The sequence below is a fragment of the Lepisma saccharinum genome, chromosome 30 (genome assembly GCF_977018435.1).
Source record: "Lepisma saccharinum chromosome 30, izLepSacc3.1, whole genome shotgun sequence".
NCBI classification, from domain to species: Eukaryota; Metazoa; Arthropoda; class Insecta; order Zygentoma; family Lepismatidae; genus Lepisma; species Lepisma saccharinum.
The window spans coordinates 14,810,300-14,831,466 of record NC_139258.1 but is presented as its reverse complement, the minus strand read 5'-3'; the positions used below and the strand labels follow the sequence as shown (position 1 = coordinate 14,831,466).

At 37.3% G+C, this 21,167-nt stretch overlaps 1 protein-coding gene across 2 annotated transcripts in view; it reads right to left on the bottom strand.

The window, feature by feature from the left end:
- The window catches only part of LOC145981761 (zinc finger protein 385B-like), a 37,044-nt gene extending 16,895 nt beyond the window's left edge, over positions 1-20,149 (bottom strand). Inside the window, exons 1-4 of one of the 2 annotated variants that reach the window (XM_083115174.1) lie at positions 19,472-20,149; positions 4,025-4,173; positions 1,885-1,993; positions 288-483 (exon numbers count right to left, since the gene is read on the bottom strand). In XM_083115174.1, coding sequence (XP_082971300.1) covers positions 288-483; positions 1,885-1,993; positions 4,025-4,173; positions 19,472-19,554 — 537 coding nt within the window. In that variant the 5' untranslated portion in view covers positions 19,555-20,149. The remainder of the gene's footprint in view (positions 1-287; positions 484-1,884; positions 1,994-4,024; positions 4,174-19,471) is intronic. The other variant, XM_083115175.1, reaches the window with a different exon arrangement.
- Positions 20,150-21,167: the final 1,018 nt, after the last annotated feature.

Here is a 21,167-nt window from a genome sequence, read left to right as displayed (position 1 = left end):
ATGAATGAATGATTTCAATTGGCAATAATTTGACAACAAATGACAGAATGATTCGCTAAGCACTGAGAAGAAATGCAACTGCAGCAAAATTTACATGACAAACATTTAATGGTGAAGCTAAAAAAATGTAGCACAGGTACAAGCTCCTTCCGACCACTGGAAATACGTTCTGTAAAATTATCAATGAATCAATACTCCATTATTGAAATTCTCAGATACATCTTTGCATGGACTTTTATTTTGCGCTCTAATCGGCATATCGTACAAGAGCTCCGACAAATACTTACCGTTGATTTTGTCGTCGGCAATTTCCCCATAATATTATCCATCACAGCCTTTGTGACAGGGTCACTTTGGTAACTGGCCGAGCTGACCAAGCTGCTGGTGTCCGTGCTTTTCCCATCTACGCTGCTTACTACAGAGGCAACGGAGGGCGTCGTCACGTCGGATCCTGCAGATATAGTGCTTGTCGTGCCAGCAGATCTGCAAATGTTTTGTACAAATATAATAATTATAAAAACCTATTTCCAAAGGAATATGTTTAGTGGTTGTGTTCAATCCTTACAATTATGTACAACATTATAATTTTTGTTTCAATATCATGTACTGTTACATGGTTTACAAATACATATATATTTAAAAAAATCATACAAAAAGAAGTTCCTGCTTGTGGTGGTGCCAATTATTGTATTCTCTTGGCAACTCACTTCCACTGACCCAATCATAAATATTCTAAAATTGACATTGCAGGGTTACAAATCATAATATACAAAGGCTGTCGCAGAGAAGGTGAGACTAATTCCTGTATAGGAAAACAGCGACCTCCATTGGCTAGCAAATGTACTAGGGTGCAAATTTGGTTCATTAGCTGCCGATTGAGACCAAAATGAGTGCAAGAGGTCAAAACGTTGTGACTGCGTAGCAGTTAAAAGACAAGCATGTACATGGATCCCTTCAAGAATCATTAAAATGAAACAAAAAAATTACAAACCACAATTTTTTTTATTCAGAATCAGCCATATCGAGTAGACATACATCTTTTTCAAAATAGGCACCATTGACAGCTAAGCAAGCGTCCATACACTCCTGCCACTTTGTGAATGTCTTTGAAAATCCGTCGTCAGGTAGCGAACTGAAGAAAACTTGCGCTGCGGTGATCACTTCTTTGTTCGTTATGAAATGACGACCTCGTAAAGCAGCCTTTCACAGTGGAAATAGTCAAAAGTCGCAGGGTGCAAGGTCAGGGTGCAAGGTCCGGGCTGTATGCTGTATGCAGGAAAATTTCCATTTTTCTCTTCGTTGCGTAATCCTGAAAAGCATGCGTGGTATGTGGGAGTGCGTGCGTTATCGTGGTGCAATATGAAGGAGTTCTTCAAATGCGGCCTCTTTTTTGCTACGTGCTAGCGCAGAGTCTCAATGACTCCTTGGTAATACTGTGGCTCTACTCAGTCCGTCTTGATCGGCATATGCCTGTTGAAACATTGCGTGTGTTTCCGCAGCACAAATTTTTATGGCATGCCGCTGTTCATCTTGAATACTCATCGCGAAAAGCAATGTTATACACAAAAACCTGGAGGGGTAAACGAAACATGTTCCACGTAAATCAACACAGCTGCTCACTAACGTGGTTTCGCAACATGTGACAACTTGCTACGGAAACGGAATGAGTCATCCTACACGATGCGACTAGTGCCGAAACCATGGGCAGTGTTGCCAAGCCAGGAAAAAATCTGTCTCACCTTCGCTGCAACAGCCTTTGTACATTTACTTTTTAATTTTAAGTGTTAATTATATAACATCATTAGAATGTGAAATTTAAAAAGAAAGCAAAAAATTTACTTCTAGCTCTACAAACATAAATAAATAAAATTAGGAACTTCTTACCCATATCCAGTTGTAGGTGGTGACGAGTATGTTGTTGGTGGGAAAAAACTCATTTGCATACAGTTCAAGCGAAGAGATGGATATTTGCACAAAAATGACTCGAAGTCAACTGAAATAAATATCGCAGATGTTAATACCTTTCTCTATGTTTGTAAAGTACTGCATTATAGATAGTAATACTATAATCGGTGCGTGGTGCTAAATTTATGAACATTTTTGGACTTACTTGTGATATGTGGAATTAACAATATCGTGTTCCAATATTACAGTGTAAGCACCGCTACGTAAATTTTACGTACATGAAGGAATCTATTTTTAACACAACCTCTACATCATGAAAACAAAATGACAATTCTTTGTGAACATTATTTTGTTTATTTTCCTTATATTGGAATTTTATTCGTAGTTTTAAAATGTATAAACATGGTTTTATTTAACATAGAATATTTTAAGAGAATGTCTTGATTCACAAACCCGTACATACATTAAGAATGAAGGCGAAAAGTTCGAACAATGAAAAACAAACAATAATAATATTCATAACGCTGTAAATAAGAAACAAATGTTCATGCTTCTAAACTTTTGTTTTCCAAGTCTACCTATCCAAATCAAATTTACGAATGTCAAAATTATGTGAAAGATTTTTCTTCTTTTACTACAGCTACGTAAAATTGACGTACAGTGCACAACATAACAAACCAAATCAAGACGATCAGCGCTTGCACCTTCCTTACCACAGCGCTGCCTCGTGTCTGACAGAATGCCCGGGGCACTGCTAGGCAGAGGGGTGAGTGGGTGGGAGGTAGGGGAGGGATTTGAGTGCAAAACATACATACGGTAGTGTTCTAGGGTTAATAACATAATAATGTACTTGATAAGTCACTACAATAAACAACTCAATGAATGTACACTCACAGGCAATAAAAAGGGACACCTACATCCCAAAATACTGTGCTATGTGTGTTGCCTAACTCTAAAGCATTGTTACTTGTCAATGAAAATTCCCTACTAAATCCACTTAAGGGCATGCGATACAGTCTCCACGGGAGTCTTCCCAAGCTCTTCCGTCCGTGGCAGTGTGCCAACTTAGCTCTCTTGGAGCCAGATCTGGGTCTTTGCTGCACTCGTACGGATGTGAACTGGGACACCCACCCCCTGGCCCCACTATGATGCCATCACTGGTTCCGGCCCACATAGACGACTGACTTTTGTCATAATAATACATTTGCACATGTTGTGATATTGTTATATTGGCTGTGTCGACCCACTATTTCTTTATAGCACAGTGTTTGACGTCAAATTGACATAATCGGGGAATTCTTTATTTTTGATTTCATACGACCATCGGTGGATTATTCAGATGGGTGATGCCGCTGGATCTAGATGTTGAAAATTAAGAATAAATTGTTATCAATTTAGAGTTAACGATAATAGCAGTGCCCCCACCTCTTTGACAACTAACATTACCCTAGGAGGCAGTTTATCCAGCCTTCATAAATCTAGCTCCATGAAAGTCAGTTTTAACTCCATTTAAGGTGAAATTTAGTTATTTTATGCACATCAGGTTTGGCAACACTGCCAGGAGGCAAGGAGAAAAGCATTGATCACATGTGAGTATGATTTGATTCGTTCTCTTGGGAATATAAAATTTTTGATGAAAAATATGTCATCGGGAAGAGGGCACTTTGAAGATTCAATTCACCAGCGGAAATGTCGAAACTTCAATTTGATTAGCTGAACTTGATTCCCCATAAGGAATACATGGGATTCCGAAAATTCTTATTCATCATATTTTTCAAACATCATGTCCAGCTTAATAATCAACATTAGAAAACAATTCCACTTGCAACATGGAGAGAAATTCATACTCTTGGATACACCCAGGTTTTTTTTCAGTAGCAGTGCCCATTCGGGCGATATTGAAATAAATGCACAATCTCCTCCCCTTAACACCATAAAGTTAGGCAACACACACAACAATGCCTTACAGGGAAGCAATTATTTCAGGATCTAGATATCCCATTTTTTATTGCCAGTGACGGTACAAGATGAAAATGCTCTGATGAACTTTTAGAGTATAATTCTGATCACAGCTTTGCACTGCAGCAATTTCTATTCTCACATGAATAAATAAACTTACTTGTACGTAGACAGTACTGAAGAAACTGCAGTCTTTTCAAATGTTTCTTCCCTGCGCAATGTATCAGTGCCTGCCTGCAGGAATTCAGCTGAATGTTGCACACACAACAATAATGGCACAATGGTGGCAACACAGCTGCTCCTCTCAATCTATAAATTGAGCAATGTACAAACTTGTTAATGATGAACATACAGTATAATTACATGTTAAAAAATAAGGTACTATTATAGTATAATAGTGGCCGCGGTGGCTCAGTCGGTAACGCGTCTGACTACCATGCTCAAGGTCCCGGGTTCGATCCCCGGCCGGTTCAAATCCGGGAACTTTTCTAACGGTGAAAGCGGCCCCGGCGCCCACCCAGCGTCGAATAACATGGGTACCTGGGGGAAACCCTGGGGGGTAAAGGCGGTCAGGGGCGTGATGCTGATCACATCACCCCCACTCACGACCGGATCAAGAAAGTGTGGGGCGTTACCCCCACACCCTCTATACGCCTTCATGGCGTGGTGCTATGCACAGGGGAACACTTTTTTTCTTTTTTATTATAGTATAAGGGAAACACCTATAAATCATACTTTTTATATTGCTAACATACTATTTTGGAATGCGGAACATTTCCTAAGGCGAAATAATGCATTTCTAACTAAGATAATGTATATTTCTTACATTTACAAGTACTTACTGTTACTTGTTATTTCGATTGTGTAATACATTATGGTGGGCGATAGCGTACTGGTTCAGGGCGTGTTGTGGGAGTGTTTTGTCGATTTATGCATTGTTGCAACCTCGTTCACCGGAAAATACCTACTTTCGTGCCTGGATTTGAAATTATGCTAATACATCCCAAACCATTGACGTTAGCCCCAAAAACCATTTTTTGTAAGGTTAGGTTAGGTTAGGCAAGCATAGTTAAAAAAAAAATACTCGACACGTCATGTTCTAGTGAAAACACGGCGAGGCTGAAACATTGACTATGGGGTTGCATAATCTTAACACACGAAACATTGTACTCTCGTGCAGAAAGCAAATGGCGGCAGCAGAAACAGCGTGTCAGACAGAGATTTTTGCAGAAAACGACATGTTTTTGCATTAAAATGGATCAAAACTAGATTCACGAACTTCCACAACGCTACAGAAAATGATTTCCGTAAGTACTTTCTCCTGTAAATTTGAAGAAATCCGTTTCCCTTATACTATAATGTTACCAAAAATAGACGTAAAAAGCTTACAGTGCCACATTCGAACAAAGGCAAAAGTTTCAAATGTTTAATGGTTTTCATACGTTTATAGCAGTATTAAGATGTCTTTTGGAATACTTAAAACAATTGTGGAAGTAAGTTTGAAACTTGGAAAAACTAATTAGCACAGTTTTTACAAAATATTATTTACTGGAGAAATTATAATTTGGAAAATAGCTTACCGAAGGATCCAAGCTTCCTGAGAAGCAACCATTCTTGGTTTACTGTCATTTCAGATATGGAGTACTGGCAGATTTTCTTGTGAGGTGTGAAAAGGGGGGGGGGGGGTGCCATGCTTAGACTAGATATTATATGATCAGGCTTTGGATGGAAGCATTTCTTTAAGGATATTATTTTAAGGCCCAAGTTCCTTTTGTTTTATTAATATTTCATCATACTAAAAATGCAATTTGTACATGGTTCGATTTCGATGTATGTCTGTTAACACATACTGCGGAGTTTTAGCGATTACTTAAGATTTTGTTCAATATATGCTTTCGAGGTTAGGTTTGGTTCCCTTAGCATTAACATAAAGTCCCTAAATACGTTATACTAAGGTTCCGATTTACTTCTACGGTACTAGTTTACTATCCTTCGGACACATTTATTTATTTTTACGGAAGAAACTACTTACCGTAATAAGTTCCTGTAGCATTGTCGAACATTGGGAAGGTGTTTTGTGTGATGTGGGAATGTTTCATAACTGAAATTCATGTTGTTTGTTGAAAATTAATCTCCGACGGAGAATAGCTAGCCCCACGAACCATTGGCACGTGGATAGGTTAGTTCTGTTAGGTTAGGAAACATAGTTAAAATTTGGTGTCATGTTAGTATCAGGATCTAGAAATTGGAAATAAGTGCGAACCATTGACGCTAGCCCCACGAACCATTGGCAGGTGGTTAGGTTAGGCAAACATAGTTAAAATTTGGTGTCATGGTAGTGTCAGGAATATATATATTTGGTTGTGAAACAAAAAAAATTGCGAAAATCGACAGGTTCCATTCCGAAAACTAACGCCTTATTTTCGCTTATTTTGCAATTTCTAGATGTTCTACACCTTCAGGAATGTTCCGCGAAGCAGATACGTAAGTACGAATGTCAAAAATTGACGAAACGAAAAAATTAGAGGTGTCCGAAGGATAGTAAATTTTTTACCAAATTTTGTTTGTAACACAATGCGAGATGGCTTTAAAAAATCTTGCAAAACAACCTCGTGGTTGGAAACACATCAAGGGGGTTACGTCATGAAACGTACGTGACATCTGGTTACCGTAGAGCGTCGGAAACATACTTTCCTTAAAATATACATGAATTTGCGGTCAAATATATTGCACGATGGAAAAAATACATCCACGGCCTTTCAACAATCTATAGAAAAACTCAATTCTGTAAGTACTTTCTCCTGTAAAAATGAAGAAATTCGTTTCTGCGAGATCACACCGTTACAGTTTCCATGCTTCTACGATATTTACTGTCGCTTGTCGACTGAGAATATCTTGTCCATGAGAAGTGCGTCAGGTAATTTTCAAAATAAATAACTTTTTTCGAGTCCAAACAGTGCTCATTAATTTAAGGAAGGTTCAAATTTCATGTGACAATGATTTCCAAAATTCTACAAATATTAATTAGTCTTTGTGCTAATTTGAGAAATCATAAAACAATCGGAACTGTTGCCTATTTTAATGCTAAGAGCCCTAAATCTGATCCACCCAACCTAACAATGAAACCATTTTGGGGCATAATATCCCTTTGTACCCCACCTCATGTGACATACTAACAGCAGGATCCGTATCCGAGACGACAGTAAACAAATGGCTTCTAGCATACAGATAAGTACATAGCAGGAGTATACGGAAGGGGAAATTAGTCTCCAGAAAACACGCAGTAAGTAATCATTAAGTCGACCAAGTTTGTGTTAACACACATAAGCAAAAATCGAACCACATAAAAAACGCCCGTGCATCATGTTTAGTTCGGAATTAAACAATCGAAACTTAGCCCAGCACGTCTACTTCAGCTGATTTTGGGGCATTCTTAAGTTTACCTCACAATAGTTACACACGTTATGCCACTGATAATGTTCATACTCTTGCATTTCAAATCTACGCGTGCTGGTCTAAATCTAAACCAAAAAATATCATGAGTGCACATTTTGCAATTCCAAGAGACGATCCCACACTATATGTATTTGGTAAAAAACTTATTACTATAATCTTTGCAACGATATATTGAATTACTTGACTAAATATGTAGTCTATTTTCAAAAGCATAATAGTACAGATTAAATTATAGTTTTTTTTTATCTTTGGTATTCATCTAAATGTTAATTTTCCCTAGTAATAATATGGAATTACAACCACTTGTCAGTAACTCCTACGCGTTTTCTCAGATTCCTTACCATATTGTTTAAACTTTCTGACAGGAATCCTATGATTACGTTCCTTTTAACAAATCTGCTTAATGTATAGAAATTTGCACTTAAGTATTAAATTTTAATTGTCAAAATTATCTTACCGGCCCGGCAAGCAGTTTCCTACGTTTGCATTGCTATCATGGCATCTAGATTCTAGAAGCTAGTTCATCCTATTGCTCATAGATGGCAATAGAATAGCAAGTCAATATTACCAGTTCCTCACGTTTAAGCAATATAGGCTATACGCAATGCATACATAGCATGCAGGAAATCGCTTATCAGTCAGATCGAAGCCATAATATTTATTCTATGTCGCAGCCCCGAACCCCCAAATCGGTTTCGTGTCTATTAATCAGAGTTAATAATGTAAGTACCTGTCTTACTTATGTGCCTGTGATGGTTGTGCACTTATAAATTTTCCGCAAATATTTCCATACACTTGTCTTTTACATTCCATGTGTTTCTTGTGCTTAATCTGGTACAGAAGGTATTCACTTTTTATTACGCCCTAGTCCTATTCCTGAAACTAAACATTGCATATATCGCAGAAGTAAAACGTTGGACAATTTCTGCGACTAAAAAATAAACTGAACAATGGAAACACAAATGACAAATCCCGCACTTCAGTATAATTTATTCACCCACCTCAAACATCCCCTAAAATCTTTCACAAAGTCTCAATATGGTAAGTTTGCTCTAATATTCCTATACACCCCCTAAATTAAGACCTAACATGGAATAATTCCATCGAAAATCTTTTAAATAAATTGAGTCAAATGGTACTTGATCGGTTGATCCAGATAATGCAGATGATAAATATTCTGATATCAATGTAATTTAATTCATTACTATCTGAATAATTCTGATATCCAAAGAATCAACTGACATATATTAATATAATCTGGTCAACGGTTATCTGGATACATTGTGTGACACATACATAATTACACGGAGGATGGATATCCACATATTTGGATAGGATATATCAAGTCCTGATATAGCCTACTGTTGGCAGATATTTATATAGTTTGATTGATGGACGTCTATATAACCGCAGTGACAGTATATGGATAATCCAAATGCCAGATAACATATATTAAAATTTCTATAAATTCAAATTGAGGATATCCAGCATATAGATTTCCACTATTTGAATTATCGAAGAATTGTTTTATCTTTGTAACGGATATCTAGACAATTCGATATCTGAATATTCAGAAAATCCGGATATCAGTGAGAAAGAAAAGTACCTATTATTAATATTTTTCGTGCAAAACACTGCCTTCATATTCGTCCAAAAAAATTAAATAATATTTCCTAATAATATGTTGATTTATAAACAAAGATCCTTCCAAATTATAGTTATGCATTGTTGTAAACATTAATTTGTATAGCATCCTAATTGCAATACTCAGATAGTAAAACCGGAGAACCCAGATTTCGGAGGGTTCCGAAACCGTAAGTTCGACCGGCTCTGGTCGGAATTTATTCGGCCTACGTATAGGGCCGGTGGCAACCCACCATCGTGAGGAAATTGGGGAGCTTCGAATGAGTAAGCGTAATCCGGTCCCGGAAACCTACTATAACGGCTGGGAATACGTCGGGCTGATCCCCCGACTATTCCAATACTGGTTGCAGATCTCCACGCTTAGATATGACGAAGGAAAGCGTGGGAGGGAGACCGGCAGTCGGAGTTAAGTAGTGTTGCCCACGGGACGAGACGGGACAGGCTTTTAAAAATTCCAGACGAGACGAGATTGATCATGTGTCCCGAGACAAACGAATATTTTCGAGACGAGACAGCATTTCACAGCATTTCCACGAGACGAGACAGGCCAAAGTTTCGTCTCGTGGGCAACACTATAGGTAAGCCAAGGCCCTTCATGGGCTGTTACGCACAGGATTATTATTATTTTTATTTATGTAGTAATAGTTTTAAAATATTGAAAACCTTTAAATCGCTCTCCTGAACAAATGGCAAAAATTGAGATACGACACTTTGTGATGAGGTCCACGGTATTTCATACGTCTCATTTGATGGATCTAATAGAATTGTACCCAAGGATATAATAATAACAATAACAATATAGCAGTAATAATCAATTTGAAATATAATGGGGTTGTTTTTATCAGTTTATAATAGTTATCATTGTACAATAATATAATTTCTATTCGAGTTATATCAACGGTGTGACCCCCCCCTACAAAAATTTCTGGTGACGCCCATGGCGAAAGCAGCACCGCGAAGGTTAAGCCTATTAATATAGCTGCTAACTGAATAGAATCAATAATATCAGCCGTGAAGATACGAGATTAGTTCAGTAAACAATAGACGAGTTCGGAAATTTACGGGATATATGCATGCCTTGCAGTCGCCTACTCTCAGCCGGGAAAGAATAAACCTATGCGAGAGTCCGTTTATTTCTCCAGAGCCCGCTGCAGGAGGCTCACTTCTAGCTGTTACAAGTCGCAGCTTAACAAAACAAATGAATCTATTTGCGGGCAACGAGTGCAGAATGAAGCATCAGCCTACTCGAGCAAAATTATGCAGCGTGCAGGGTGGCTTCACGCTAGAGGTGGGAGTTCAAATTCAAATATGAATACTGGATCCACTCTATTCTAATTCACATCTAATTCCCCGTAGCTAGATTGTGACCCCCCCCCCCCCGGCCCGGCCTTTCACATTTTCTTCTTATCCCATGGTTTGTGATATTTACTTCCTACAACTTTTCAAATGAGGCCACAAAGAAAAACTCATTAAGGCCGTACTAAAGCCGATAAAACCGAGGGCAATGTTGCCAGATCTCCGCGTAAATATAACCAAGGTAGATACATACAGGATGATCGATTAGAGTGCTCGACGTGAGATGACGTCATACTGGTTAGAGGTGAGTTATTGAATTTTAAAAAAAGTAGTAGGAAATCAGGGAAATCATGAGATTTTAGTTATATGTTCTTATTAGAGAAATAAGCAATATATCCATGGATTATACTTAAAGATACATAGTTTGTATTTCTGATTTAAAAAAAAGTTTAGCATATTTAAGAATATTTCAGCTATGTCTTAGTGTCATAAGAGCATCTTCAAAGGTGTACTAGAGCAGGGGTTCTCAAACTTTTTCGTTTGACGACGCCATTATTGTTTCAAATTATTTCTGCGTCGCCCAAGTCAGAATGTCTAACACTTGCATAGGTTGCTTACCTTAAGTAAAAAAAAAGTAAACACATATTTCAAATTCAGAAACATTTTATGTGTAAAAAACTACTAAATAAGAAAATACTTTGAACAATCATACCATGATTGAATTTACAATTGTATGTCAAAATTCGCAATTGTGAAAATATTGGAACATTTTGCGGCTCCCCTGTAAACCACACTTTGGGAACCACTATTGGATACAGAAACTCCAGCAGTGTGTTATCAGAATATAAGTTTACAAGTAAAAGAAGAAAAAGTTAATAATAACAATTAAAATAAATAATACAGTGCACAGTACGTTCTCAGTTGAAAAACAAATGTGTAATTTAAAATTATTCAACTCTGCTTGAAAAATAACATCGTTATAAACTATGTATCGCACATTATTCTAAGTAAAATGTACAAGATATTTATTAAACCAGACATTTATCGGTAAGAAAATAATTACAATTTAAGTTTTCTTACTTTCAACAAAAAGTAAGTTTTCTTACTCTCATCAAAGCAAAATTGTCGTCAAGAGTCAAGTAGAGTCCAATTACTTTCGGATCATCTCAAGCAGACTGAGCGAGTCTGTCTAGCGAGCCTAGTGGGTGTGCAGAGCTTGAGCAAGAGGCTTAGCGATAGGTTCTGGGTTGAGATGACGTCAGCGGCTCGCTTGGTTGATTGGCTGCTTCGAGAGTTGTGACTCGTTCAGAAGTTTCAAATGCATAACAGCCAAAGATGCTGCGGAAATAATCTTCCTCTAACACTTGTATGTTTTCCTTCTTCCCATATCCCTGCCAAGTGCAAATTTCTCCGTCACCTTCTGACTTGTTGTCCTGTATTCGACTCCCGGTGAAGGCACGTTGCACGGTGGTTCGGATCCTAATTTAAACTGTATATCCAGCCTCGGTTACCTTGACTGAGCATTGTGAAAATAGAAAAGAAGGATTTTATATGCCGGGTAGAGTCTCAAAGAGTTCCAGCTTTATCACTCTTTTCTGCAATTTCTGAAGCACTTTGGCTGTCTTTTAGACCCTTAAGGGGTTTGAGACTTTTAGCGTAATTGTAGGCCATAACAAAGTTGTAAAGATGCTCTTTGAGTTGCACGTACGTGTTTATTGTCTACATTTTACATTTTCCCGACAGTCGATGCTTGGGAGAGAACGCAGTAGAATTGTTTTTGATCTGGATATGACAATGGCACTTTTCTTTCAGAACAACGTTGTAAATTAATTTCTTCTAGTACAGTGTGCATTGTCTTCAGTAATAATCTAGGTCAAGGACGTATTTAGGGGGTGGTCCAGGGGTCCGGACCCTCCGAAAGACTTACCAATTACCAAAATTAAATAATCAAAATATACTTGTTTAGCATTTGTGATGTAATATTTATTTATTTATTTGTTATTATTGAACTCAACAGGTTTACACCAATTTACAGAGTTCAATTTCTTACACAATGCATAGAATAACAATACTGTAGAGTGTCATAACATATTTCCATCTGTTTTTCTAGCCAATGTATTCATAACTATTTTCTTGAATTGTGAATATGACATTGCGAACAAGTCGATGCTTTTATTCTCTTTCTTTATGGCATTGTAGACCGCACTCATTCTCCAAATAGGTGACCTTTTCATGATATTTGTTCACGCTTTGCTCACATAGAAGGTTCCATGTTTGGGTCGTGTTTTTATGTTCGGATATCATATTTTGAATTGTGAAAGCCACAGATGTTAAAAATTCTCCAAAGTAGCATAAGGTCTCGGGTCGTCCTTCTGTGGTCAAGTCTGTCCATATGGAATTGCTCTATTAGGTTAGGATATGATTTGATTCGCCTTCCAGTTTGAATTTCATGTATCGCAATAATTTTGACTGCACACGTTTTAAAATTGCGGTATGTTTTTGAACTTCTGTGTTCCATATGACAGAGCCAAATTCGAGTTTTGTACGCCAGAGAATAATATAATATTTTTAATGTTTGTATACTTCTGAAGCCCCTGCCCGTGCAAATAATAAATCCAACAAGCTTATAGGCTTCGCTTATTAATTTGTCCAGATGATAGGCGAACGTTAATTTAGAATCAAAACTTTTCTAGATTTCTTGCCTTTTCCGATTTCTTAAGGTTAACATTATTTATTTTATGCATCACCCCCACTCACGACAGGATCACTCCCTATACGCCTTCATGGCGTGGTGCTAAGCACAGGGGAACACTTTACTTTTTACTGATAATCTATAGGCGTCTTTTGCTTTGTGTATGTAACAGAGAAGCATTTTTTAACATTTAGGGAAAGTTTGTTATAAAACCTATTTATGTCGCGTTGTAAGGATGCACTTGTTATTCTTTTATAGAACTTTAAGTCGTCTGCAAACAGGAGTTTGCGAAAATGAATCAGATGTTCGGATAAATCATTAATTTATAACAAAAATAGAAGAGGCCTTATATTGTGTCCCTGAGGGACACCCGAGATCACCAAAAAATCATCGGATGAGGAGACTTTGTAGGTGACATATTGTCGCCAATCGTATTTATTTACGTCGAACTTATTGGAAGGCAACGAAGTGGAATCATAGGGCTTTAAAGAACAGTTCCAAAGATTTATGCACACTACTACTTATGATGATATGCATAAGATATTAATCAGGAACTTCACTTTTCGTCAATTAAATCTAACTACTTTTTTGTTATTCAATATATATTCCATTCTTTATCAATTTGACATTAATTTCCTTGCCAGGGAAGTTGTTGTCATACAAATTTTGAAGATCTTACACGTAAGCTGAATACGTTATGTTATATCTCTATTTTCGCCGTCTTTTTACATATTCATGTAACAATAACAATACAATATTAATTTACATATTAATTAATATTATTTTAATTTAATTAATCAAATAGTATTAATCGAATTAGCTATATTATTATATATATATATATTATTATTGAGACACTTGGTCGAACTCCCCCCTCCAAATGTATTTCTAGATACGTACCTGATCTAGGCGTAGATTACGCGTAGACAGTGCATGCAGACGTACACTTAAGAGTCTATGGCCGTCACTGCATTTTAACGTGGTTCCCATACTGGATGAATTTTCTGCGATGTGCACAAAGATAAATCGCCTTCGCTCTTTCTCTCCATTAATTCTGATCCTGGCAGTGACCAACTCTTGCAAGAACCGCTCAAGAACTAGCACACTTCGAGACATGCATGTCAGATAAAAGAGACATTTATTAATTATGCGAACGAAGCGGGGTTGACATTGCTTCGGCTATGGCTGATGGTTACACTCCATACGCGAATCGCTTAAAATAACACTCCAAATAATGGATGATCTGCTCTCGCAAGACATCTGCGCTCGTTAGTTGAAAATTTGTGAGCTCGCTACGTGATTGTGGCGTTTGCTTTCGAAAGATTCAAATATTTTGAGCAGGATCTTCGCCAGGATTTATTTTCGAGTGGAAAAAAAAAAGTACGATAATTTTTTTGTTTTGTTTTTGTACTGTTTTATATAACCAATATATAGTACTCTAAAGAGGAACCAAGCTGAAATCCATATTTCAGAGATTAGGGTATTAATTTGCAAAGATAGGGTACAGGGCTAGAATAGTGGGTTATTATCAGGGCTCGGAAATTGAGGAAAAAAGTGTCCGAAGACGAGGCCCAACATAATATATGTTCATTTTGGGTCATTGTAGGCCAGAAAAAGGTGGGTTTTATTTGTCTTTTTGCCTTTTTCGGCGGTTTTTTGGCTTATTGGTCCTTCTTTTAGGCTTTTCTTGCAACTTCACCTTCTTTCGACTACGTTTTTACTGCTCATTCTCAATTCCAATCATCATCAGCTCATCACCTCTTAAACATCCTTTCTGTAGTAAAGAAACAAAAAAAGAAAGAAACCATCCCTGAAACGAGAGAAAAACATTTCTGGACGACTGAAGCAGGTACGGTACTACAAGGTCCTTTAACTGTAACTTGTCTGGAAGGTCGCGCTGTAAGTGGCAACTTTCTCTTGTTTTGAAGCTTTCAGTTTTTTCGCACTGTGTGTTACATACCACCCGAATTTTTTATTTTTTTATTAATTAAATATGTAATTAAAACTGAAGTTATTATTTAATTTGGATCACATTTATACGTCCCTTTTTCCGTTTTTAGGTCCTTCTTTTGATATTTTTAGGTCTTTTTTTGGCAATTTATAGGTCTTCAACTTCCCAGCCCTAGTTATTCTTGTATGTTGTTATCATAATTCCTCCCATTGCCACGATAAAGCGTACGAATAGATATGACGAGTAAAGTGATTAAACAAAAAAGACAAAAACCTTTATCTCAAGAGGTCTCGAGCCGGCCTCCGTGTTGAAGTGATTAGCACCACGCTACGATGACAGGTTTTCCGCCCTGAGCATTTGTGTCCTTTATGAGTGTCCCTTCATCAATTTTATCGTATTATCATCTTCGCGATTCGATAGAAGTGGCAGAAAAGCTACGTTATAACCAAATCAATCAATCAAACACGGGGTCTCATGTTCGATCCCCTTTTGAGGTTCGGATCCAAATTAAACTGTAGGTCCAGTTTCGATTAGCCTATCATGAGCATAAAGTGGACTTTGAAGAACCTCGAGCCTGTTAAACTTTGCGATTAGATAAACTACCCGAGTTTTCAAAAATATTAGTTTGGAGGGGCAATCGCCCCTGTCGCCCTGTCCGTGGATCCCCGCCGGGGGATATTAACAACTAGATACAATGTTGCATATATCGTCATATTTACTTCAAACAATGCAGAAAGTTGAGATTCGGAAGGAGAATAAATTTGGATAAAGTGTGAAAATCCATTGTTAAAAGGTGCCAACAATTGTTTTACTGTAGAATAAGTAAAGATGGATGCCCCCAAACTGCCGTAAACTTACTTGAAACAATAGAAAGAAAGTTGATAGTTTGAAGGAAACTAAACAAAGATAACTAAACAATAACGGAAGGCAATAAAGGCCATAAAGTTTAACAATATAACTAACCGCTTTCTTTGTTGATTTCATCATTATTACCTTCATTGTTAGAGTAAGTAAAATATCAGAAAATGTTAAAATTATGTACAGTATGTACAATTGTAAAAATAATTACAAAAAAATAAAACATACTGCTTGAAAGAAAATATTAGATTTTATCACTAGGGGGGCGATTCTTTTTCTTTGCCGCGGAGTGTATTTGCTTGTATGTGCGTGTGTGTGCATGCGTAAAGGTAAGAATATGTGTGTATGTGCCCGTCGTATAGGTTAGATTCCTATTCTTATATGTAATTCTCCCTTTGTATTTTTTATTCCTTTGTAATTTTTATATTGTAACTTCCACATTCAAAAATTTTGTATACACGGTCAAGTGGAAGAAAAGGCTCCACAGCCTTAACTTCGCCATGTAAAACAAAGCGAAATAAATAAATATTTTTGACTATACCTTCTGAGAATATCAAACTAAACTTGATGGATTGATATGTTAATTTCGTGTCAACAATTCAAAAGGTGTACAGAGACCTTAACTTCAAGGCACTAGCGATTGTACTGCTACAATTGTGTACTAGTAGCAGCAGGTTTTAAAAATTATATAGTAATCAATGTTGCCATAGGCGCCGACTCCATGACCCCCCCCCCCAATGTTAACGATGTGGGGGCAGAGCCCCCCAAATAATTTTGCTTAAGAGGATCTAATGTATTATTTTGCTTCTCTTGTAAAGTTTACTCTGAATTGTGCCACATGAACTTAACTTTAAATACACATTTGAAATGTTCTAGACCATCAACTTTGGGGGGGGGGGGCTGAGACCGTTAAACCATCAACTTTGGGGGGGCTATGAACAGAGACAGCAAGACACATGACTTATTACTATATACTAAGTATGTAATTATGAGTATTGTTAAATTTTTTACTAACAAGAGTTTCAAAAGACGATGTGCATGAACTAGAGGAGTGGATGGAACGTTCGGGCTACAAATGGCTCTCACATGACATTCAGAACGAGATCATTGATATATTAGGAAGATCTGTTTTGCGCTCCGTGGTAGCAGATATTAAAAGTCGGGAATATTTTGCTATTATGTTTGACGAAACTTGTGACATATCCATCCGTGGACAATTAATATTCTGGATTCGAACTGTGAATAAAAAATTGATATTTTTGAAGATTGCATGGGCTTTTTTTAGGGGTATGCGGGACGGGATCGGGACGGGAAAAATTTTCAATTTCCCGACTGAGTCGGGAAATTTTCGAACCGTAAATGTTCGAAATTTCCCAATGCTCTGAAAATCTCGAATTCTACACGTCATTTTCACTTTTAAGTGATTTCTGGATTAAAAACTAACAATTTACGATAAGTTCCAGAAATTAACAATGCATAAAACGTCGAGAAATAACGACATTTTAAAATGAGCATTCGGTATTTCCCGACTGCTCGGGATCCCGAAAGTCGGGAAATCATTTCCCGAAGTCGGGATCGGGACGGGAAAATTTTTTTCCCGGTCCCGACTTTTCGGGATCCCGCACACCCCTAGCTTTTATGAGATTCCGAACACTGAGGCCAAAATTTAAAAAAGGGAGAGAGTGAGTCATTTATTAATTTATTTCAGTGATCAGAGCCCCCCCAATAATTTTGACAAGTCGGCGCCCCTGAATGTAGCTACAGTCCGGCAGAATTAACTTGAGAGAAATGGCCGCTCTGTGAGTGATGTAACTGCGCTCGAATTGGCTGGAGCGGGGGACTTCCCGCTGTAACGGCGCAACGGAAACTCTAGTGTTCGGGCGCGCGAAATGTTACCAACTGTTGAAAGGACTCGCGTGCAGTGACTGGTGAAGCAAGCGAAGTGGCAGTGTTTTCAAATTACGGATTAAGGTAAAGAATAAACTGTTTATCCATTTATTGTGTAAGATAGAATACTTATAATGCTTATAATTTCCTTAGCATTCCTCTTAATACAGTGATATTTCCGTTACGCAATGTACAATTTTTCAAATCTCCCATCTCCCGTTGTCAGCTGATTGTCCGTGATTCGCGTGAGAGTCAGGCGTTCGCTGTAGGTTGGTACTCCTGCAGCGGCGCCGGCAGCCATCTGTCTCAAGTTAATTCTGCCCGACTGTAGTGAGCAATTCATTTGTAACATATTTCTCTGTTGATTTTAAAGCTCTGGAAGACATGACTACGGAAAAAATTCTGAATGGCGCAGGTTGGCATCAGGATTGGAAGAGGCAGCTTGAGACAACACATGCCCTGGAAACCAGCCAAAGAATCATACGTACAGGTAGGTGCAGACTGCTTTGAAAATCATGTTTGGGAAATTCGGTTGGCAATTCTACAGCTATTCATTTTTTTGTACTAAAGAAAGACTTTTATTACGTTTTGAGACGGGTGTGATACTTTTCCATAACAGACCCTGAAGTAATTGCAGAGTCTATGATCATGATTCCGATGAATTGAAAAATCTGGACACCAGATATTCAGTCATAATAAACATTATGATGACCCTAGTTCCGATAGTGACGTATTTCTATGCGCTTGTATGAGTAGGTTAGGCGGGTCAGATTGGTGCTTTTAGTATTATAATTACGATCCTACATGCTTACGGTGTTACTGTTAATACATTTCGATGAGGTTATAATTATTAGATTTGATTGTCAGTATTTACGAGTGCGATTGGTTTGGTTACCTAGTTCTCACGACCTCATTCTTCAAAAATGAATACCTTGTGCAGCTTTAAGAGACATAGATTTGTTTCCCTAGATTCCGAATTTACTTCAACACTCATTTCCAGTATTCAAATGCCTCGTGCACAACTTGTCAATATTATTACACAATCGGAACTCATGCCTCTTTTTGAACTTGGGTCCCTTGAGGACCACATCTGGTCCCTGCACTACAAATCGTTACACCAAAAAATATTCAGTCATGTACAGTAGAGTCTCGCTTATCCGACATAAACGGGCTGGCAGAACGTCGGATAATGTCGGATAATAGGGAGGTGTTAAGAAAAAGCTTATTAAACGTCAAACTAATGTTATAATTTTACACATTCCGAACCTAATACAGTAATCATGTTTTACAACGATACAGAAGAAATTAACTGGAAAAATGAACTTACAGTCACACACGGTAGAGTCGGGAGAAACTGAATATAGACTACGCTCACGCTCGCAACTTGCAGTTCTTGTTGCCGATTGATGATTTTTTTCCGGTGCTATGTCGGATAAGCGAAGGTCAGATAAACGAGACTCTACTGTACTTGGATCGCTCCCACATTCATTCTCGCCGAACGGGTCGCTAGGAGCCTGGGTTTGCATAATACTGATGGTTTTACGGGGAATGCTCCTACTCAAGGATTAAGTTATCTAAAAATTTCAGAAAGAGTAGACAACTATCGATAAGCTAGAAGTAATCAAGTTTAAGGTACTTACTTACCAGTAGTCTAATCGGACTCCACACCACACTGTAACCTGGAAAATATCCTAAGATGAAATCGCAGTTGCACTAAAATCGAAGTGGCGTGCACTTCGACAAAAGTGACAACGCAGTCCGTCAACAATGACAGAAATGGAAGGTAACTTTACGAAAGAGAAGAAGCTGATGTTTGAACTTACACATTTGTCCTGGGAAATGGATCAAGCTGAGGCGAACACTGGCAAGTTTCCGGCGGTAGGCGAAGCTGGCTTCTACGGCCCATTGGAGGATTCCCTGGCTTCTGATTGGTTACTCTGGTCCTGGCGCGCTCCCGCTTTTCCCGTTGATAAAACGATTCGAGGATTTACCTAACCTCGTATGACAATATCAACATCTTTTCGTCACTTCATTTAACACAGTGTAAACATTCTTAAAACTCGAGGTCTAATTATAACGTTGCAAAAACGTAGAGCACACGCAACGCATTCTGGGTTAGTTCTGTTATGAATGTCTCTTACCGTTGTCCATGCTATTTGCTGTGACTACATATCACGTTTTAATGCCTGATGACTCTTCATGCTTTCAGCTATTCCACTTATACAAATGGGATGTTTTCCAATTTAAATCCAGCATTATATCATTCACGTAAAAACCATATATTCACTCCTAATCTACAGTTAGTCGTGCAGAATTCATTTTTATGCGCTGGTGTTGATGTAATGTCAGGCAAGGAGTTGAACTTCCAGTTCACTAGAGCGTAAGTAAATGAAACTAGTTCTAGTACTAGTTGTATGACATTAAACACTCATTATCGTGTTTTATTTGGTCGGAGGTTTCCAAATTTTTAACACTGAATACTTGTTCAATGTTTATTCTACACTCAATAACAATATACATATTTTCGCACATATCTCCTGAATCCTAGACAAGAACTAATATGTTTAAAACTCGGTCTTCAAAGTATGTTTGTTACATCTGGAAAGAAAAAAGATGATCTCATAAATTTATGTACAGAACGCTGTAAAATAGAAACAAACATGAAAATTAACATAAAACCTTTCAGTTGCGATAATGACGTGACAATTTGCCACAAAAATCTAATTTTACAGCCCTGTTGTGTGAAAAGCATAACTCCGTAAATATACATTTTCGTGCCCCAAATTCTTGTGTTATTGTCTTTATTTTATTTTATTTCTTTATTTTTCGATTACCGTGTTATTGTTTTTAAAAGGTTAATCTTTCCGTGAGGAAAAATTTCCAAAAATTCAAAGGTCTATTGGATCCTGAAATTTATAGGGATATAGTCTACATGGTAATAATAACCACACAATGAATTGTCCACCATTTTCAATGCTGTCACTCTAGCACTGGCATAACCAAGCACGAGCACACCAGACACAATCCCCTCTCAGACATTTATTATTAAATATCACAAAGTAAAATAATTAAATGAGCAAGCAAAATTTACATAATAACAAAATACAAAATGTTTGACAAGGACAAGAATAGAAATATGGATGATAGTTTGAAATAATCTAATATAAAGTACTAATGTTAAGGAATAGAAAATTCAAATAAAATAGAATATAAATCCAATGAATGTCAGTAATATTATACAGAGATTTTGAATTGTAAAAATGATTTATTCTCACTATATTGATGTAATGCTACACAATACTACTATTCTATAATTTCGAACGCAATATAGCTACTGTTATTTTTAGTTGATATTTTTCCGGTCATTATATTATCCACAAATGTGATTTCCAGATTACTTCTATCTGACAATGATCCAATATCTAATCTATATGATATATTTTCTAGTCATAATAGGGACGAAATAATTTAAATTAGAAAGAAATGAACCTAACTAAATATTTCTGTACACTCTCTAAG